We start from the raw sequence: 23,106 nt of genomic DNA on the forward strand, positions 1-23,106 counted from the left end.
CGGCCAACGTGCATTCTGAACAGTACCACACAGTCCCCTCTGATGCCACTTTGTAAATTTGAAGCCGCAAGCTTCAACATACTTGCTTCCAGCACTTCATCGAGGCACAGTCGCTCAGGAACTAATCTGCTCGAGACACAGCATCACTAGTAACTAAAAGGACAGTGATAGTAAAGTTACCCTTCATTGTGGTAATTGCTGAAGTATTAATTACTAATTCATGGGTAGTAAACCATTTGTTAGGAAGTACTTAAGTTGCTAACAACTTTACAACAATGACTCATTTTTTTTAACGTTTATTTATTTTGAGAGAGAGAGACAAAGCATGAATGGGTGAGGAGCAGAGAGAAAGGGAGACACAGAATCCGAAGCAGTCTCCAGGTTCTGAGCTGTCAGCACAGAGCCTGACATGGGGCTTGGACTCACCAACCATGAGGTCATGACCTGAGCCGAAGTTGGACGTTCAACCAACTGAGCCACCCAGGCACCCGAACCATGACTCATTTTTAAGAACCTTATTTTGAAAAGATACCTGCACGTAACAAAACAGACAAGTAAAAAGAATATTAATGAAAAAACTCCTCTCCCTTTATAACTTTCCCCCAGTTTAACTGTAGAGAGGCAGCCACTGTTACCCCTTTCTTCTGTGTTATTCTAGATATATAGACACATAAACGAGAGAGAATGTAGCTGTGTGGTTGTGTGTATAGCCATGTGCATGTTTAATCACTTCCCGCCCCTTAACACTGTAATTCCCAAGGTCCACTTGAGCGGAGCAACAAGTTTTTCTCAGCTATAACATGAGATTTTTTTGAATGTTTGTATTTAGTCACATTTCCAAACATGAAGCAAAGCAGAGGGGCACCTGAGTGGCTCAGTCGGTTAAGCGTCCGACTTCGGCTCAGGTCATGATCTCATGGTTCGTGGGTTCAAGCCCTACATCGGGCTCTGTGCTGACAGCTCGGAGCCTGGAGCCTGCTTCCGATTCTGTGTCTCTCCCTCTGTCTGCCCCTCCCCCACTCACACTCTGTCTCTCTCTCTCTCTCTCTCTCTCAAAAATAAATAAACATTAAACATTTTTTTAAAAAATGTTTTAAAGCTCGGTATTAAAGGCATCATGGTATTTTGCCCCTGTTGGTTCAGTATGCATGTCTTAAAAATAGGGACAGTTTGTGACATAACCACCATTATCACACCTTACACAGTCAGCAATCACGTCTCATACATGGTCCATATTCAGATGTTTTCAGTTTCAAAAACATTTATTTATGGATAGTTCGTTTTAAACCAGGATTTAAGTCAAGTCTATGTGTTGTGTTTGGTTGTGGATCTTCTAAGCCTCTCTCAATCTGGAAACTGCTCCCTGGCAGTGCCTACCACTACCTGTTTGTATGTTTGTTTCTTCCTTTCTTTTTGAGTAAGCTCTACGCCCATCGTGGGGCTTGAACTCAAAACCCTGAGATCACGAGTCACACACTGTACCAGCTGAGTCAGCCAGGCACCCCTACCACTACCTGCTTTTTTCCTCAATTCCTAGGGTTGTCTCATAGTGTCCAACCTTCTGGATTTGTCTGATTGCTTCCTTGTGTTGTTAAGCTTGTTCTTCTATTGTCTGTATTTTCTGCAAACTGGAGGTTAGATCTAAAGGCTAGGTTAGATTCAGATTCAGGCTAATCTTTTTAATAAGACTACTTCCTATGTGATACTGTGTGTTTCATATTTTATTATAGAATATTGAATCTAAACACTATCCTAGAGGTTGTCTGTATTACTTAAATTCAGATAAGGAAATTGGGGCCCAGAGTGGGTAATGGACTGTCCAAGAGTCAGGCTGTTATTTACGTCACAGCTGGAGCTTGGACTCGCTATTCTTAGCATTTCCACTCTCCCACTGATAGTACCAGATGTGCACATTACCCTTAAGACATAAAGGATGAAGGAGAACAGCCAAAACAAAGTAAGTTTACTTTTGAACAATTCTTCGCAGATTGGGAATGGCCTGTTCATTAGCCAGCTAATTGTCAAAGTATGGATGGGTGTTAAAGATCATTACAGGGAAGCACTTTTTTTTTTTTTTTAACATATATTTATTTGCATCTTGACATGACAGGGAAAGGCTTTTTGAGGGAGATGGGAAAAATTTAATTTCCAAAGTCAATCTCTCATAGATCATTTATGGATTTTAATTTAGTTTATTTAGGAATGTAAACTTAATTTATCTAGTTTATATTATACATGGTGTATTTATAAATACATGTGAAGTCTTTAATTTTTAGTTTTTCAAAGTTTAAAAAAAATTTTTTTTAAGTGTATTTATTTTGAGAGAGACAGAGCATGAGCAGGGGAGGGGCAGAGAGAGAGAGAGAGAGAGAGAGAGAGAGAGAGAGAGAGAGAGAATCCCAAGCAGGCTCTGCACTGTCAGCACAGAGCTCAACACGGGGCTCAAACTCACAAAACCATGAGATCATGATTAGAGCTGAAATCAAGAGTTGGACGCTCAACTGACTGAGCCACCCAGGTGCCTCAGTTCTTTCAAAAAAATTTGTCTCTGGCATTTCTAAGTTTTAAAAGACCATGTGTGAATTGTTGCCACATTCAAAGTTAGTATGGATTTTGGAAACTGAGGTTAGAATATTGGACAATAACAGTGTGTTTTGTTGTCTCCAGACCATCGGGTGCTTTCTGCTTGAGGTTGCCACTAAAGATCCCTCCCTCGTGGTGGCAGGGGAAGCCTTGGATGCCCTCTTCGATGTTTTTGCAGATGGGAAAGAAGCTGAAAGGGCCTCAATTCAAATTAAATTGTTGTCTGCTCTGAAAGAATTCCAGCCAGTCTTCAAAACGAAGGTACGTAGCTGTTCTGTTTAGAAATGCTTAGGTCTCAGGGAGCCTGGGTGGCTCAGTCAGTTGGGCGTCTTGACTTCAGCTCAGGTCACGATCTCACACTTCGTGAGCTCGAGCCCCACATCGGGCTCTGTGCTGACAGCTCAGAGCCTGGAGCCTGCTTCGGATTCTGCGTCTCCCTCTGTCTCTGCCCCTCTCCTGCTCACTCTCTGTCACTCTCTCTCTCTCTCTCAAGAATAAATAAACATTAAAAAAAAAAAAAAAAGAAAGAAATGCTTAGGTCTCAATGTCCTACGAGAAGGGGGTGTGTGTAGTTCCCTTCATGCAATCGCAGTGATTCACAGAGCACTTCATCCCCAGAACTGAAGAATGCTTGTTGGCTGAGTCAGAGCTCCGTCCTTTCTGTTGAATCACTGTGATGTGGGCCGAAAAGGGGTAGACGAGGTCCCCCCCTTGCCACAACAGTTCAGTCGTGCTAACAGTGCTCCTGTAGAAGCACTGAAGTCTGTTGCCTACAAAGCACTTTTGTAGACATTGTAAACTTATTTTATATCATTAGAGGTAATTTATTACAGCTGGATTTCCACATTATGAGTATTTCCCTTTGATGCTCTGAAAAAAGGGCAAAGTCCAGGCTGATCTCTGTTGGAGAATGTAGCTACCTTCATTGGCCCATTTATTTACTTATTAGTTTGTTTGTGTTTATTTATTTATTTTGAGATAAAGACAGAGCACACGAGCAGGGGAGGGGCAGAGAGAGAGGGAGAGATAGAATCCCAAGCAGGCTCTGCACTGTCAGCACAGAGCCTGACGCGGAGCTCAAACCCACAAACTGTGAGATCATGACTTGAGCCGGATGCTTAACTGACTGAGCCACCCAGGCTTCCCCTTTTTATTTATTTTTTGTTTCAATAGAAACATCAAAACTAACTTTAAGTTAAAAAGTAATTTTCAAATACTTGGTGGCTGGGGGAAAGCAACCAGTAATTTAAAAAAAAAATTTTTAAAGTTTTATTTGTGTGAGAGAGAGGGCAGGGAAGGGGCAGAGAGAGAGAATCCCAAGCATGCTCTGCGCTTACAATGAACTGTGAGATCATGACCTGAGCTGAAATGAAGAATTGGATGCTCAACCTACTGAGCCACCCAGGCGCCCTGCAACTAGGAATTTTAAAAACAGCCTTGAATCACATGTCTACAAGTTTAAGTTTACCATTCTCCACTTACCTAAGTCTCCATTTCTGGGAGTGCCCAGCTATCTCAGTCTGTGGAGCATGCAACACTTGATCTCAGGGTTGTGGGTTCAAGCCCCATGTTGGGTACAGAGTTACTTAAAAATAAATAAATAATAATGATAATAAAAATAAATAAATACAAAACCTCCATTTCTAAATTATGTCATTTTGAGAAATAAAAATACTTGTATTTTTTGCTTTTAGATTTTAAATTAAACAGTTGCTTTAAAATCTTTGTCAAAAGAATAGAGGTTTTGGTGAAAAATTAGCCTACTTCTGTTGTTTTCCAGTATATTTCTTTTATCTAACAGGCTTCTAATGCAGATTTCAGTTCTCGAGGAGAGAAATCTGTGATAACTTTTTAGGAGAATATGACTATGTCTAATAATTTAATAACTGTGAAGTAACTGCTTGAGCTAAAGCCAACCTTATATGTCTAATACCTTAAATTTTCTTAAGTTCTTTTGAGGCATAAAGAGTTTTTCAGAAGAAAAGAAAAACAGCAACGCACACCATGCACATTCTATGTCATAGTTACATCTGGAGTCAGTGTTGGTTTAAGAACATCAGTATTGGGGGGTGCCTGGGTGGCTCAGTTGGTTAAGCGACCAACTTCGGCTCAGGTCATGCTCTCACGGTTCGTTTGTTCAAGCCCCAGCTGTGCTGACAGCTCAGAGCCTGGAGCCTGCTTTGGATTCTCTTTCTGCCTCTCTCTCTGCCCCTTCCCTGCTCACACTCTGTCTCTCTCTCTCAAAAATAAATAAGCATTAAAAAAAAAAATTAAAAAAAAAAAAGAACATCAGTATTGGTTTGTTTTTAACATTTTTATGTTTCAGCATCATGTATTTAAAAACGTAGTAATAGTAGCTGACATTTATTAAGATTCACCAGTGTGTAATTTAAGTTGAACGGTTTATCCCTAGTTGAGGCCTGTAGGCTTTTTTGTTTCCTGGGTTGTTGGGTTTTTTTTAATTGAGATACATTTGACCTATAGCTTTGTATTAGATTTAGGTGTTCAGCATAATGATTTGATATGTGTACATATAGGGAAATAATTACTACAATAAGTTTGGTTAACATCCATCACCACACACAATTGCAGTTTTTTTTTTCTTGTGATGAGAACTTTTAAGAACTTTTAAGCTTCTACGCTCATAGTAACTTCCAAATGTATGATCAGAGCTGCTAACTACAGTCACCATGCTGAACATGACATCTCCATGACTTATTTATCTTGTAACTGCAAGTTTGTGCCTTTTGACCCACTTTGCCCATGTTTGTCTGTTTTTTAAGCAGTGACGTTTTATTCTCCCCTGTTTTCTGCCTCACTGGTAACCACATTGAATGATGTTTCTCCACAGAAAGACGGATGTGCATTAGTGTCTCCCCCTTTGTTATCCAAACCGTAGACTAACATATTCCCAATCCAGTACTCTGTGTGTTTTCACGTAACACTGTCTCCTAGAGATATTTCCGTACTAATATTAGTGGGTGTGTCCAATTGTTCTTAGAGGGTACAGGGCCTTGAAACTTCTGAAAGAGGAGTCTGCAAGGTAAGGAGAAAATATCCCGTTTCCCTGCAGCTGCAAGGAAAGCAGATGTGGTTGAGCCTTCAAACTACAGAAACCAGTGTGTAGGGAGGAGTTATGTAAACTATGAACCAGCAAAATAACCCCTAACCTCTGTTCCGATTGATTTTCCTACTTAATATGCATTGCTCTGGTAATGATGTTTAATTGTTTTTCTTTCCTCAAAGGTATAAAGCCCTAGTGAAGTTTCTTTGTTAGCCAGAAAGGCAACCTGTAGTTTTTCTTACGAAGCTCCTCTGTGAATGAAGCCACAATTGCATTAAAGACTGTTTGGTGTATATTTAGCCCCGAGTTGCATTTAAACACTATATAAGGGGTGCCTGGGTGGCTCTGTTGGTTGAACATTCAACTCTTTTCAAGTATATATATATTTTAAGTTTATTTTGGGGGGAGAGGGGCAGAGAGAGAGAGAGAGAGAGAGAAAGAGAGAGAATCCCAAGTAGGCTCACCACTCAGCACAGAGCCTGATGTGGGGCTTGAACTCCCAAATCATGAGGTCTTGACCTGAGCCAAAGTCAGATGCTTAACCCAGTGAGCCACCCAGCCTCCCCTAAAGATATTTTCTTTATTTTTTTTATTTTTATTTTGAGAGAGAGGGGGTGCGCCAGCATGGGGAGAGGCAGAGAGAGAAGAGAGACAGAGAATCCCAAGCAGGCTCTGTGCTGTCAGCTCAGAACCCAGTGCAGCTTGGTATCAGGAACCAGGAGATCACGACCTGAGGCAAAATCAAGAATTGAATGCTCAGGGGCGCCTGGGTGGCTCCTTCAGTTAAGTGCATCTGACTTGAGTTTTGGCTCAGGTCACAATCTCACATGGGATCGTGGGATCGATCTCTGCCTTGGGCTGTGTGCTGACAATGTAGAGTCCGCTTGGGATTCTCTGTTTACCTCTCTCTCTGCCCCTCTCCTGTGCATGTGCACGTGTTCTCTCTCTCTCTCTCCCATTCTCTCTCTCTCTCTCTCTCTCAAGTAAACATTAAAAAAAGAAGAACCCACTATACAATGCATTTTAACTAAAGAACTTCTCTAGAGCGGTGCCTCTCGAAATTGCCCTGTGATCAGCAGCATCGTAATCACCTGGTGTTTTGTTACAAATGCAAATTTCCAGACCCAAGTCCAAACATGCTGAAAATCAGAAACTGTGGATGGGCCCACCCATCTGTTTTTGTTTTTGTTTTTGTTTTTGTTTTTATGTATGTATGTATGTATTTGTAGAGAATGCGCCTGAGTTGGGGAGGAGCAGAAAGAATCCCAAGCAGACCCCAGTGTGGGGCTTGAACTCTTGAACCATGAGATTACGACCTGAGCCTAAGTCGAACGTTTAACCGACTGAGCCACCCAGGTGCCCTGTGTTTTTTTAACAAGCCTTCCAGATGATACTGTTGCATGCTAAAATTTCAGAACCACTGCTCTAGACTGGAGGCGAGGTCTAGTTTACATACCATAAACCTTATTCTTTGGAACACTACAATTCAGTCGTTCTTGTAACTATTGTTTACAAGGTGCATAATCTTACTTTATCTTTATGGCTCACACACTATATTCTTTTACCTTGGAAAGTGAGAATCTTTCACCATATTCTAGCAGCTCTTTTTTTCTGAAAATAAATACACCCAAAATCAAATGCTATCTTATCTAAAGGAATTAGTAATATATATCAAATCACATATGATTTTTTGGCAGATACGAAAAGAGGGGAGAGGTAAATACAGTCCAGATCAGCTGTGTGTTCTCGACAATGTGAAGATGAATTTGAGAAGGTTTGTCGCTTACCAAGAAACTGTTGAGAAAAGACTGACTACTTGAACTACTGAAAGACCAGTTCTTGCCCCAAGTGTTCAATGCTAAAAAGTACCGAAGGATTTCCTTTGAGTGTATGTGTTTCTAAAAGTCATTTTTTAAATCCCCATATCCTGTACATTAATTTGAAGTTTGCAAAAACTTCAAAACCTGTCGGAAACTCTCTTTTGAGCTCTGGGATCTCTGTGGCATTTCTAGTTTCTGTAAGTGATGTTTCCTGCATGTTTTAATCACTGGAAACACGAAGAGGGGAAGAGTAGAAACACAAAGGAATCTCAGGTGGCTCTTCATCAGCAGCAAAGAAACTTTCAAACAATCATGTTTTCCTTGAATTTTGCAGGAAGAGAAAATCCAAAGCATTGCTTGGATGCTCTTTAAAGCAAGTATCATTTTATATGTGCTGCCAGAGTGAGCAAGCCAAGTATCATTTTATATTAGAGGAATCTTTAACTAAATATGAAGACAAGCTTTTAAAAAGGATTTTGGTATGAAGTAAAGCAATTACATTTACCTTTTCTGAAGAAGTGAGTGGATTGAGTTTGTATTCCAACTATTTAGTAGAATATACTAATGAATTAATGAGACCATTGTCATCCTCTACAAATGGAGCTGATCAGTTACTGCTGTGTAACATCACTCCTTGTTTAATTTGATATGGAATCAATTAGGAGAGAATATTTTTCAATAAATAACTTGGTAATTGAAAACTTTGTGTCTTACAAAGTCTTTTTTAAGATACCAGATAATCCTGTTCCTGGGTTGTTTGCTTGCTAATGGATATTGCTTTGACTGTATGTGAGACATTAAAAAGACTTACAGCAGGAATCCCCAGCATTACTCTTCAATGTCCTTGCATTAATAGGGTGACAGCTGGAGCAGGGGATGGGGGAGTTTCAGTGACATCATTGTCTGAGGGCGGGGGTGGGGGTGGGGGGTGGTGGTTCTGGACCAGCTCCATTGTCCATTCATTTGCCTGATCAGAAGAGTTGTTGATGAAGATTTGGAAATTTCCCCACAATTGATCTCAGTTGTCCTGTTAAAAGGCCCAGTACCTAGTGTAGGGCTTACCTTTCTCATCTAGGTAACATCTGTCACTTCACACACTTCAATTTTTTTCCTTGTGATGAGAACCTTTAAGATTTACTCTCTTAGTAACTTTCTAATACACAATACAGTATAGCTATCGTCACCGTCACATTACATCCCCATGACTTATAACCGAAAGTTTGTACCTTTTGTCTCCCTTCACCCATATTGCCATCCCCCCCCCCCCCACACACACACACTTCAGGCAACCACCAATATGTTCTCTGTATCTATGAGCTTAGGTTTTTTTGTTGATTCCTCATATATATGAGATCATACACTAATTTTCTCTAACTTAATTTCACTTAGCATAATGTCCTCAAGGTCCATACATATTGTTGCAAATGACAGGATTGCTTTCCTTGTGGCTGAGTAGTATTCCATTGTGTGTGTGTCAGGGGGTGAACACACACACACACATGCACACACTTTTTCTTTATTCATTGATGGACACTTAGCTTGTTTCTATGTCTTGGCTATCATAAATTATGCTGCAGTGAACATGAGATGTACAGATATATTTTTGAGGTAGTGTTTTAGTTTCCTTTGGATATATACTCAGAAGCAGAATTGCTGGGTCATATGGTAGTTTGTTTTCAGTTTTTTGAGGAATGTCTGTACCTTTCCACAGTGGTTGCACCAACTTACATTCCCACCAACAGTGCATAAGGGTTTCCTTTTCTGCACATCCTCACCAACACTTGTTTTCTTTTGGATACTAGTCGTTCTCACAGTTGTGAAGTGGTATCTCATTGTGGTTTTGAGAGGATTCTTTCAATGAAGAACAGCCTCAGACTTCTCTCTGCTTCAGATATTTACAGACTATAATTATTTTCAAGGAAAATAAAATGTCTAATTCTAGCACAGGCCCTAATACCTAGTAGGGTCTTGATGAATATTTGTTGAATGAATAAATGTTAGTGAGTTTCTGTTTTATTAAGCAACCTCTAAAGCAGTCGTCCCGTAGAATACTAGAAGGGGAGGTCTTACATAGAAAACATGCCATTCGGAAGTTTCAGAGTCTAAGGCATTGGTAGTTTGGCTTGTATCGTTACATTTAATTTTGCTATTTGAACAACAGGGAAAGATGGGAAAAGATTAAATATACTTTGTGGCTCTGTTTACATAATAGCTCAGTAGAATTCACGGCACAGTGTAATAGAAACTGTTGTTTTCTCCTGTATGACTATAGGGGAAAAAAATCTTTATTTTTATTTTTAATATTTATTTGTTTCGAGAGAGAGAGAGGAGAGAGAGTGCCCATGCACACACACACAAGCAGGGGAGGGAAAAATAGAGAATCCCAAACAGGCCCCGTGCTGTCAGCGCAGAGTCCAACATGGGGTCCATCCCACGACTGTGAGATCACAACCTGAGCCAAAATCAAGACTCAGATGCTTAACTGACTGAGCCACCCAGCCACCTCAAACAATCTACTTCAAAATATATTTATTTGTAAATCATCCAGAATAGTCCAGTAGAAATGAGCACTATTTTAAGTGTTGAAGTACAAACTCAGGTGAGATCTGTTGTTTTAGGAGGTATTTTTAAGTGTTCAACCTACCATGGCATGTTTGCCCAAAGGAAATGAAAATCACTGCTTTACTTCTCATTTTTTTAACTCTTTTTTTTTGGGGGGGGGGACCTTTAAGATGGAAATTATTTTATTTTATTTTAACTTTTTTAATGTTTTTATTTATTTTTAAAGGAGAGAGAGAGGGCATGATCAGGGAAGGAGCAGAGAGAGGGAGACATAGAATCTGAAGCAGGCTCCAGGCTCTAAGCTGTCAGCACAGAGCCCAATGCAGGGCTTAAACTCACGAACTGTGAGATCATGACCTGAGCCGAAGTCGGATGCTTAACTGACTGAGCCACCAGGCGCCCTATTTTATTTTAAAATAGAATTGATTTTGAAATAACAGTCCTTTAATTACATATCTTTATTTGCAATTTTATCTCTTGCTTTTATTTAGCCTTTTGAAGAAGTACCTTTGAGTTGTCAGGATAGGGAAGGGCCCTTACTTTTCGGCATTCCTGTTCACCCAGTTCTGCTGGAGGCTTCCTGCCTTTTCGAAATTGCATGGACCAATATTTGATTGTATTTAGCCAATAGATAGGACATGAGCAATTTTACAACTCACTTCACAATATCCAGAAATTCTTTATTTTCAGGAACAATAATAAAATCATACTATAGTATTTTAAAATATCCACTTTGAGCAGAAGACTCCTTGTCTGTGCCATTTGATTTTTGTGAAGTATGGATTTCTAGTACATGTGTAGCCCATACATCTGTCCCTTCAAAAGAAAGTTTTTCATTGTTTCTGTCCTATTAATGCTTTAAGTCTTCTAAATAGACCATGATACTCATAGATTGTCTGTTACCAAAGAAATTCTTGGCCTCTTGGATGATTCCACCATAGGACTTGGAAAGTTGTGAAGCCTGTGGACAAATGGTGTCTTCTTTTCTGGGGCAGCTTATTAGACCATCCTTATGACTGCACTGGGTCCATTGTGCCCTGTGCCTGTATTTACTGTCCACTTATAGACCCTGATCCGCCTCCCCTCTTGTCAATTTTGTGACCTACCCTAGAATTTTATAATAAACTTTATTTTTTTGATAGCCACGATGAATTTTTGCTGCATATAGCCGGAAAATGCCTGTAATTTTCTAGAACTTTTTCTGGACATATCCATCTATACATCCATCGAATAATACATTGTTTCTGTAATGGGAACATACTGTTCTATAACTTGGCTTTTTTCTGTAACAGTAATTTATGAATGTATTGTTATGTCAGAATCATCGTTAGGTCTAATGGTAGCCTTTTCTTTTTGAAAATGAAAACTTCATTTCTATTAGATGTTCCGTTAGATCTTAGTTTGATAGGTTGGGGTAAGGTTTGCTTTTCTCTGCCTGTTCTCGAGACAGCATTTTTAAACATTCTTTTGAGTCTTCCGGTGGTTTGGAGAGTTTAATCTTCTCATTTGTTGAACCTAATCCCAAATTGTATACAAAATAAACTCATAGGAAAATAAATAAATACATACATAAACCCATAGAAACTCTAGGATGAGGACCAAAGACTTAGAAATCTAGTACTGGTTTTACAGTAGTAATTCTCACCCTTTTTCAGGTCATTAATTTCACTTAGAATCTGATGAAAATCATAGACTCCTCAACTAAATGCACTGCATTAATTATCTTTTGTGTAACAAGTTACCCTGAAATTGGTAGCTTAAAATAATGAAATTTATTATCTCTTAGTTTCTGTGGGCCAGGAATTCAGGAGCCACTTAGCTGGGTGTTTCTTCCTCAGGGTCTCACGAGCTTGCAACAAAGATGCTGGCCATGGCCGCAGTCAACCGAAGTCTTGACCGGTGCTGGAAGATTTCTTCCAAGGTGGCTCACTCACATGGCTGTTGGCAGGAGGCCTCATTCTTCACTGTGAGTGTCATCATGACATAGCACCTGGCTGCCCCCAGTGTCAGTGTTCCAAGAGAGAGGAGGAGAAAGCTAGTCTCACAAGTGACATCGTCTCTTTTGCCACATTTTTATTTGTTAAGTCACTAAGTCCAATCCATACTCACGTAGAGGAAAATTAAGTTGCGCTTTAAAAAAAAATTTTTTTTTTTTAATGTTTATTGATTTTTGAGACAGAGAGAGAGAGAGACAGAGCTGGTGCGCCAGCGGGGGAGGGGCAGAGAGAGAGGGAGACAGAATCCCAAGCAGGCTCTGCACTGTCAGCACAGAGTCCAATGTGGGGCTTGAACGCACAGACCATGAGATCATGACCTGAGCCAAAATCAAGAGTCAGATGCTTAACCAGCTGAGCCACCCAGGCACCCCTAAGTTGCACTTCTTGAAGTGAGATGTATTAAAGAATTGTTAGATGTAGACATATTTTTTTTTCAAAGTTTTTTATTTGTACGTATTCAAAGTATTTTATTTTTAAGCAAGCTCTACCCCTGATGTGTGGCTTGGACCTACAACCCCAAGATCGAGTCACATGGTCTACCAACTGAGCCAGCTGGCTGCCCCAGTAGACATATTTTGAAATCACCACATGCGCATACCTTTATATTTTGTTTAGGGGTTCAGAGTGTTTTTGGATTTATTTGATTTATTTGATTTATTTACCTGATTTATGGGCATCAGGTTGAGAATTGCAATTTTGTACTGCAGTTGGTTACTCTTCAAGGTTTAAGTTAGAAGGTATTCTGAGCAACTCTAGATGCAATTGTTTCTTAATAAATATTACACAGATATTTACCACCATTTTAGTTTTTCTTCCCAATGAATGAGGTGAAAGTAGTTGAAACATGAAGTAACTCAAGTTTCTAACTTGCTTTTATGTGTAATCACTTCAATGGTTTCCGTTACTCACAAGATACAAAGTTTCAAATCCTTTGCTATATCCTGCAAGTAGCATGACCACACGGCCAGGTTTGCCTGACTAGGATTGTGCCTGTCAGACCAGCATAATTATTATTTTCTTAAAGTTTTTATTTTTTACTTACTTTTTTGAGAAAGAAAGCAAGCGTGAGTCAGGGAGGGGCAGAGAGAGAGGGAAAGAGAGAGAATTCCAAGCAGCCTCTGCACTGCCCACAACGCAGAGCCAGATGTGGGGTTCGAACCCACGAACTGCAAGACCATGACCTGAGCTGAAGTCAGATGTTTAACCGACTGAGCCACCCAGGCGTCCCCCAGCATAATTATTGATGGCACTGTATTTGACTGCCAAAACGGCCCTGGATGAAGATTAAAATAAATTGATGAGACACTGTGAGATCTAGAATTGGGGATGGGACCAGGATAGAAAGAGCTATAATGGACTGAGACAACTGACCATGTCCAACTTGCGATGTGGAGTAGATGATAGCGTTTTATCAGTGTTAGATTCCCTGTTTCTATCACTGTAGTCATGAAAGAGAATGTCCTTGTAAAGGGGCAGGATGTCCCTTGACTTACTCTCCAGTGATCCCGAAAAATAATCATTTATATATAAATGTAGAGAGAATCACGAAGCAAATGGACAAAAGGTAAACAAACAGTAAATCGGGAAAGGGTACATGGACTTCTCTGAACTATCCTTGCAACTTCTCCTTGTTTGAAATTATATTAAAATAAAAACTTAGAAAATGAATATTTAAAAGGCTGAAAAGTACTCCAGTTTAGACATTAAATTATAGGATTATCCTACCCATAACTCCTTGCATAGCCTGGTCCTGCTTGACCCTCTGGTCTCCTGTTCTGCTCTCTGCCTCACTCTAAGCTTCAGCCATTCTGTCCTTTACTCATTTGTGTGAGCATGTATATGCATACCCACTACCGGGCTTCTTCCTCCTTGCTCCAGGCCCCCTCCCCCTCTCCCCTTTCATCTGGTTATCTAATCGTCCTTCAGAACTCCCAGGGGTGCCTGGCTGGCCCAGTCAGTAGAACACTTGATCTCAGTAGAACTCTTGATCTCAGGCTTGTGAGTTGGAGCCCCACATGGGGTGTAGAGATTACTTACAAATAAAATCTTAAACAAACAAAAACTCAGTTCGATTAGCAATTCCATAGGGAAACTTTCTCTAACCCTTTAGACAAGATCAGGGGTCACTATTCTAGACACTAAGAGTGTTTACCCTTTCTTCATAAAGCACTTCATTCTTTTTTTAATTTCTTTTTAAATTTATTTTTTGGAAGAGTGCAGGCAGGGGAGGGGCAGAGAGGGGGACGAGGATCCGAAGCAGGCTCTGTGCTGACAGGCTGACAGCAGTGAGCCCGATGTGGGGCTTGAACTCATGAACCACGAGATCAGGACCTGAGCCAAGGTCGGATGCTCAACCGACTGAGCCAACTGAGCCACCCAGGTGCCCTAAGAGCATTTCATTCTTGTTCAGATTTATTGAAGCTCCTAACTGTGTGCTGGGCATTCTGCTAGATACCGAGGACACCAAGGTAAACAAATATAGCCCTTGTCTCGCAGAGGTTAAGGGCTAGTAGGAGACATACAATCTATGTAAAATTACAGATATGACAAATGCTACCAAGGGGGAGGGTACCTGATGCTACGAAGCTACATGGGAGACCAGGGAAGACTTTCCTGAGAAACGATAGAAGCAGTTAACTAAGAGAAAAAGCAGGGAGAATAGTTTCCAGGAAGAGAGAACAGCATGTACAAAGATCCTGGGGCTAGAGAGAGTGAGACAAGGATGAGGGGCCAGTAGAAGCTCCCCTGTGGTGGGTGTTCATTGCTGGATATGACCAGTGAGGCAGGTGGGGACCAGACTGCCAGGGTTTTTTAAGATGTCGCATCTTTATCTTACAAGCAAATGGGAAAATAAAGTCCTTCAAATACTTTTCAGCAGAAACGGATAGAGAAGAGGGATGATATGATCACACTACAATCTTGGAAACCTCTGCTCTGGCTACGAAGTGAAGAAAAGATTAGAGGTGAGCCAGAGAGAAACAGGTAGACCAGCCAGGAGGTTACTGGGGTGGTCTGGGAAATAGGTGGTGTTGGTTCTGATCAGGGTGGTGTTGATGAAGTAGAAAGTTACAACAGCAGGTGGTAATGGATTAGACACAAGGGGGAAAACAGCAAGATGGAGGAAGGCATCAAGGTTGACTCAGGTTTCTGGCTTATGTAACTTGTTGGATGGTGTTACCCTTCACCAAAATAGGAAACACCAGAAGAGGAGTAGGCTGGAGGAAAACTGATGAGTTTATTCTGTTATTGTATCAGATAAGATGTTTTTGAGTGTAAACAATAGAAAGCATGGATCTACTGTCTTAAATTGTAGTGAGCTTACTATCTCACTTAAAATCTAGTGAGGGCTGGTTGATTCAGAAGCTCATTGGCATCATCAGATCGCCAGTCTCTTTCCCCATTTTTTTCTTCCTTCTTCAGCCTACAGGGTAGCTCCCTTTTGTGGTTGGAAGACGGCTGGAGACATCAGTGTCCAGAGCCAGGAAAGGGACTTTCTCCTTGTTTTGTCTCTTTAAGGGCTGAATACTTGTCCCAGAATGCCCCGCAGCAAACCTCCTCTCTGTATCAGCCAGAGTACTTGATGTTATATGCTGTAACAAACAATCCCAATGACCATGTGGCTCAACACAATAAAAATTTATTTCCCACTCACATTCCAGTTCTGTGCAAGCTGGGTGGCTCTCTTGGGAATCCAGGATCCTTCTTTTATGTGCTTCCACGATATTGGAGTCATTTTCTTTTAGCCTTATGGGTGGCTAAGGAGAGAGTGACCTAAGGATCTCACTTGCTTTTAGGGCTAAGCCCCAAAGTGGCAACTATTATTTTTGCCCACATTGCATTGGCCAAAACCAGTTCCCCACCCTAACCTAACAGCATAGGAGGCTGAGAAATGGAGTCTTAGTCTGTGCCCCAAAAGAGGAGCCAGAATTGGTCAGCATGTAGCCAGTCTGTTGTATCCTCACATGTCAGCAGGCAGAATTGGGTCAAATACCTCTTTCTGCTTCTACCACTGATAAGGGGATGGAATTACTGTGGTTGGCTTATATTAATCATATCTCTGTGAGTCGAGATTTTCCTCCTGTACTTCAATCAGAACAACATGTTGCAAATGACTGAACACAAAAGCAGCACTTACTGGGGCCATCCTTCAGCCACAGAAGGGAGTTAATCACCCCCTTCACTGGATTTTTTATAAGATAAAAAAGTCATTATGGTTTAAACCAGTTGATTCACATTTTCTGTTATTTGTACAGAATGGAAGTGGAAACCATATGACCCTCTTAATAGATGAAAAAAAAAAAAAAGCATTTGAAAAAAAAAATCTAGCACTCTTAGCAAACTAGCAGTAGAAGACTTTCTTAACCATTTAAATAACATCTACAAAAACCCAACAGCTGACGTCATACTCAATGGTGAAAGATTGAAATATTTTTGCCTAAGATCAGAAATGTGGCAAGGATTTTCATTCTGACCACTTATATCCAATATTATATTGGAAATCCTAACCAGTGTAATAAAGCAAAAAAAAAAAAAAAAAAAAAAAAAGATAAGTAAAAGGAATATGTATTAGGAAGAAGCAAGACTGACTTTATTTGCAGTTGTCATGTATTTAGAAAATTCTTAAGAACATACAAAAAAGCTACTAGAATTAGTAAACTTAGTAAGATCACAGGATACAGGATCAACATTAAAAAGTCCATTGTATTTCTATATACTAGCAATGAGGAATCCAAAAAGGAAATTCAGGTAATAATCGTATTTGTGTTAGCATCCAAAAATGTATGAAGGAATAAATTTATAGAAGATACATAATAGATGTACATTGAAAACTACAAAACATGGTTGAGAGATGTTAAAGAAAACCTACATGAATGGAAAAAGTGCATGGATTGGAAGATGACATCTCTCCCCAAACTGCTGTATAGCTTCAAGGCAATCCCAATCAATGTCTCAACAAGCTTTTCTGTAGAAATTGACAACCTGACTCTAAAATTTATGTGGAGGGGCGCCTGGGTGGCTCGGTCAGTTGAGCATCTGACTTCAGTTTAGGTCATGATCTCATGGCTCATGAGTTCAAGTCCTGCATTGGGCTCTGTGTTGACAGCTCAGAGCCTGGAGCCTGCTTCGGATTCTGTGTCTCCCCCTCTCTCTCTGCCCCTCCCCCACTTGATATCTCTCTCTCCCTCCCTCCCTCCCTACCTCTCTCTCTGTCTCTCTCTCAAAAATAAACATTAAAAAAACGTAAATTAAAAAAATAAAATTTATGTGGAAATGCAAAGGACTTAGAATATCCAAAACAACATTTTATTTTATTTTATTTTATTTTATTTTATTTTATTTTATTTTAAATTTTTTTTAACGTTTATTTATTTTTGAGACAGAGAGAGACAGAGCATGAACAGGGGAGGGTCAGAGAGAGAGGGAGACACAGAATCCGAAACAGGCTCCAGGCTCCGAGCCATCAGCACAGAGCCCGACGCGGGGCTTGAACTCACGAACTGCGAGATCATGACCTGAGCTGAAGTCGGACGCTTAAGCGACTGAGCCACCCAGGCGCCCCCAAAACAACATTTTAGAAGGTGAACAAATTTGGAGAACTTCTACTACCTGATTTTAAAACTTATTGTAAAGCTATAGTGATTGAGACAGTACAATATTGTCATAAGGAAAGACATAAAGATCATTGGAATAAAATTGAAAGTCCAGAAACAGACCAATAATTATATGGCCAAAAGCTTTTCCACTAAGGTGCCAGATTAATTCAATAGAGAAATAATGGTCCTTTTAGTAAAAGTGCTAGAAAAACTGAAATCTATATGGAAAGAGATGTATTCAAGAGTCAAGGCTTAATAAAATTAATACTTTTTACTAATTCATTAAGCACATTTAAAAAAAATTTTTTTTTCAACGTTTATTTATTTTTGGGACAGAGAGAGACAGAGCATGAACGGGGGAGGGGCAGAGAGAGAGGGAGACACAGAATCGGAAACAGGCTCCAGGCTCTGAGCCATCAGCCCAGAGCCTGCCGCGGGGCTCGAACTCACGGACCGCGAGATCGTGACCTGGCTGAAGTCGGACGCTTAACCGACTGTGCCACCCAGGCGCCCCCACATTTTTAAAAATTACAGTCTACTGGAGTGCCTGGGTGGCTCAGTCAGCTGAGCGTCCAACTCACGATTTTGGCTTGAGTCAATCTTATGGTTCATTGGGATCAAGCTGAGCATTGGGCTGTGTGCTGACATTGTGGAGCCTGCTTGGGATTCTCTCTCCCTCTCTCTCTGCCCCTCCCCTGCTCTGGCATGCACACTCTCACTCTCTCTCAAAATAAATAAATAAACATTAAAAATAAATAAAATTTCAGTACGCTTAACATACAGCATCAAGCACATTCTTAAGTACAGCTGCCTCTTTTTTCTGTAGGTGCATGATAGAGAAGAATACAATTACTATTAGTAGAGTTGGTGCCAATGCCTTGATTCATAGTAGTCATAAGCAGTTTTATGAGCCCTTGCTTTTGTGTCTACAGATCAATATGTCAACACAGCAAAAAAGGCAAGTCATGGGGCCTTTGGCTGGTTCAGTCAGTGGAGCATGCGACTCTAGACCTCAGGGTTGTAAGTTCGAGCCCCACATTGAGTATAGAGATTACTTTAAAATCTTTAAAAATTGGGGTGCCTGGGTGGTTCGGTTGGTTGAGCGTCTGGCTTCAGCTCAGGTCATGATCTCACGGTTCATGGGTTTGAGCCCCGTGTCGGGCTCTGTGCTAATGGCTCAGAGCCTGGAGCCTGCTTTGGGTTCTGTGTCTCCCTCTTTCTCTGCCCCTCCCCCACTCACACTCTCTCTGTCTCTCAGAATAAACATTAAAAAAATTTTTTTTAAAGGGCAGTTACATTTTTATATTTTTGCAAAAATAGTTATGACCTTGTGGGACCCTTAAAAGGATCTGTGGAACACACTTTGAGAACTGCTAGTCTAGAAAGAGGTAAAAAGAGAAAAGGAGGACTGAGACCAAGACTTGAAGATGTCCTGGTTGGAGGATGAACCTGAAGAGAAACACAGAAGGAATAACTTAAGAGGTAGGAGAAAATCCAGAAGAGTGAAAAGGCAGGGAAGCCACAAGATTGCTTTCAGAATGTGGACAGAGCCAATCATGTGGAATATGGATTAAGGTCCACTGAGAGGAGAGATAAAGAAGGTCCCACTGTTGAGGGACATGGATGTCACTGGTGATATTAGCAACAGCTGTCTCTACAAAGTGATTCCAGGTCTGAAGTCAGATTTGAGGAAGATGGGGAAGTGAAGTTGGTGTGGGGGGGAGTCTTCAGGGGGATTTGTCAAGGGCAAAAAGAGACCGGCCGGCAGCTGAGGGTTGGAGTCACCATTGCTCATTTACTCTCAGTGAATGAAAGAATGAATGAATTGGTGATGCATTGGATGTGGATGATAGAGCAAAAGAAAATCCTGTGGCTGGGTGGCTCAGGCAGTTAAGGGTCCAACTCTTGATTTCACCTCAGGACATGACCTCACTGTCCATAGGTTCAAGCCCCACATTGGGCTCTGCACTGAGAGTGTGGAGCCTGCTTGGGATTCTCTCTCTTTCCCTCTCTCTCTGCCCCTCCCCTTCTTTCTTCCTCTACTTCCCCTACCCTCACCACGTGAGCACGTGTTTCTCTCTCAAAAATAAATACACTTAAAAAAAAAAAATCCCAAGGGGACACCTGGTTTCTAGCTTCTGGAACTATTCATATAATGGTCTATTTCTTGAGATGGGAAACTAAGGCCCAAGTGTGGTAGAACATACCTGTAGTTTGAGTTGAGAAAGAATTTGCCTAGAAAATTTTAATTTCCTTTTTAAGGATGTTGGGTTTTTTCCCCCCATCCTCATAACCCATTTACTACTTCTGTTGGTAAGAAGCATTGAGAGTTTCCAGGTCTTGGGTTATATGCTTTTTCTAGTTAAAAGTTCCCTTAGTTAAGAAAAAAAAAAGTTCACCTTAGTTTTACTATCTAACCAAAAAAATGTTATGTCTTTATATAGTAGAAGATTCTCAAATTTTGCCCTATTAGAGAAATTTGTATCTTTAATTGAAACTATTTTGGCTCACTTAATTGAGCATTTTCTTAATTTAATGAACAGAATTAAATTGAGTTATGCTTTTTCTATGCAGAGTGAGAAATTATAAGCAAGTGGTTTCCAGTATTTGCTTAAATGTATTTTTATCCTCCCTAATCTTATATAGGGATCCTAATTTTGAGAACACAGCTGCCCTAAAATTTTAACATTTTCAGCGATATATGCCTGTCCATGAAAAGAACAAATTCTTTTGAATAAAGGAGCTTCTTTAATTACTTCCATTTAGTATGAAATCAGGAAAAACACTTTGCTACTCTCATTTATAGGGACCAATTTCTGGAGTTTATTTAACATAAAAGACAAAGTTATTCAAGTAAAATCAAAAGAAATTAAGAATTTTTTTAATGAATGCTATTGAACTAATTGGAATAGTGGATCATTTTTAGGGCCACCAGATTTTAAATTACAGACAGTAGAACAGGTACAGGACATGGAGCTGAAATGATTTTACAAAACTTTGAAATCATTGCCTGACTTTTTTCCTTTTTTATTTCTTTAAAAAAAAATTTTTTTTAAAGTGTATTCATTTTTGAGAGACAGAGACAGAGCATGAGCAGGGAAGGGGCAGAGAAAGAGGAGGAGACACAGAATCTGAAGCAGGCTCCAGGCTCTGAGCTGTCAGCACAGAGCCGGATGCGGGGCTCGAACTCACAAACTATGAGATTATGACCTGAGCCAAAGTCACACACTCAACCGACTGAGCCACCCAGGCACCCCTTTCCTTTTTTATTACAAACATCAGTGTACAAAGTCAGAAAATGTTTAAAATTGTCTCAGTGTTTAAAACATTACACACTCTAATAACAAAATCAACTATATTATGCAATTATTTTCACTAAAATTTGCACATGAATTTAATGCATCTCACAGTTCGATAAAATATCCTGATAAACCATCCCCTTCCTCCAAAATTTAAAGCCATATGAACGATATGGAAGTTTTCACTTTTGGTCTTTCACGTTGAATTATAAGGTAGAATAAGTTCTGGAAAATTCAAAACATGACCTTTTCCCATTGCTCTATTGAAAGAAGTTATAATTCCTTTAAATTTTTAAAAATAAGTTTTATTTTTTATTATGCTTTTAAAGTTTATTTATTTATTTTGAGAGAGAAAGAGAGCAATAGTGGGAGAGGGGCAGAGAGAGAGAGGGAGAAAGAGAGAATCCCAAGCAGGCTCTGTGCTGACAACATGGAGCCCCATGCAGGGCTTGATCCCAGGAACAGTGAGATCATGACCTAAGAGTCGGATGCTTAACTGACTGAGCTACCCAGGTGCCCCTCCTTTAATTTTTTAACGTTATATTTAACATACATATCATAAAACAGGTTTACAGGTATCTGATAAATAATTAATGCCAGAAAAGTCCGTGAAAAATTTTTGTGTCTTCCATTTCCTCCCCCAAAGGTACCCCTACTGGTTTTGCATTCAGCCTCCCAGAAATTCTCTTTGCATAACAAAGGACATATATTTGTTCTTCTCTTGTTTTGGAATGCGAATGGTAGCTTACTCTTCACACTGTTCAATACCTTGATGCCGTTAGTTAATATCTTAGAGATCTTTCTGTATCAACATGTACAGAACTGCCCTCATTCTTTTTGGCAGCTCTATAGAATTCCATTGAAGGGTTGGAACCATAATTTAGTCTTGTCTTAGAGAGGAAGCCAGCCCTGATCTCTAATCTAAACGATTAGACTCTGGAGCCAGACAGTGTGGGCTCCAATCCTGACTCTACCCCCTTCTCACTGTGTAAACTTGGACAAATGACTTAATTTCTGCACCTCAGTTCTCTCATCTGAAAAAGGTAATAATGAATAATGACAGTGCCACTGAACAGGTTTGTTGTTGAGGGTTGAGTGAGTGAATATTTGCAAGACACAGAACAGTGCCTAACATGTTAAATGCTATACAATTGTTCTTAAGTAGATGGATATCTAGATTGTTTCTAGTCTTTTGCTACTACAGATAATGCTGCAGTGAATATTCTATTACTTGTATGACTGGGCACAAGATCCTAGAGTTTGAATTGCTAAGGGGTAAAAAGAAAAATAATATATATATATATATATATATACATCCTTTCTCTGATGTATTTTTCTTCTTTAGTACTTAAAACCATTTGACATACACATTTATTTTTTTTATGTGTTTACTTATTTATTTCGAGAGCATGCGTGAGCAGGGGAGGGGCAGAGAGAAAGAGAGTCTGAAGGAGGCTGTACGCTGATAGAACAGACCCCGACTCAGGGCTCCATCCCATGACGTGAGATCATGACCTGAGCCGAGATCAAGAGTTGGACACATAACCGACTGAGCCACCCAGGCGCCCCTGGCATATATGCATTTAGAACTTTGTATTTAAAAAAAATTTTAAAAATATTTATGTATTAGTTTTGAAAGACAGAGAGACAGAGCGTGAGCAGGGGAGGGGCAGAGAGAGAGGGAGACCCAGAATCTGAAGCAGGCTCCAGGCTCCGAGCTGTCAGCACAGAGCCTGACGTGGGGCTTGAACCCACGAGCCGTGAGATCATGACCTAGGCCGAAGTCGGACGCTCATCTGACTGAGCCAGCCAGACACCCTAAGAACTTTGTATTTTTAATTCCCCAAATTGTCCCAAATTTCTTCTTTTAACATTTGGAAAGAAAAATGACAACCAGCAACCTGAGAAAACTTCCTGTGTTCTAGATTTTTAAAGACGGCTTTAGAAAGCACCAGGCATCTGGAAGCCACGTGTCCTGTAGCTCTCACCACGCTCTTTCCTGCTAGAGATGAAGAGGTGAGCAAGTCCCTGTTCCTCCCTGTCTGTGCGAGGGGGGTGCTTGCAGAGTCCCCGTAGAGAATGAAAGACCTGTGAGTCTCTGTGATCTGTGTAATGACACGGACGGCGGAATAAATTCTGGGGGAAAAAGAAGAAAAGAGGCCATTAAGTTTACTTAGAAGTTTCAGG

General features: G+C 40.3%; 1 protein-coding gene across 7 annotated transcripts in view; it reads left to right on the forward strand.

The window, feature by feature from the left end:
• HEATR3 (HEAT repeat containing 3) overlaps nucleotides 1-23,106 on the forward strand; it is a 69,243-nt gene that overhangs the window by 31,578 nt on the left and 14,559 nt on the right. For 4 of the 7 annotated variants that reach the window (XM_023244840.2, XM_023244839.2, XM_023244841.2 and 1 more), the window contains 3 exons: nucleotides 2,668-2,844; nucleotides 11,868-11,995; nucleotides 22,845-22,935. In XM_023244840.2, coding sequence (XP_023100608.1) covers nucleotides 2,668-2,844; nucleotides 11,868-11,995; nucleotides 22,845-22,935 — 396 coding nt within the window. Of the gene's footprint in view, nucleotides 1-2,667; nucleotides 2,845-7,344; nucleotides 8,169-11,867; nucleotides 11,996-22,844; nucleotides 22,936-23,106 lie in introns of those variants that run through there. The other 3 variants (XM_023244843.2, XM_023244842.2, XM_023244844.2) reach the window with 3 other exon arrangements.

The sequence above is a fragment of the Felis catus genome, chromosome E2 (genome assembly GCF_018350175.1).
Source record: "Felis catus isolate Fca126 chromosome E2, F.catus_Fca126_mat1.0, whole genome shotgun sequence".
In the NCBI taxonomy this organism is placed as follows: domain Eukaryota; kingdom Metazoa; phylum Chordata; class Mammalia; order Carnivora; family Felidae; genus Felis; species Felis catus.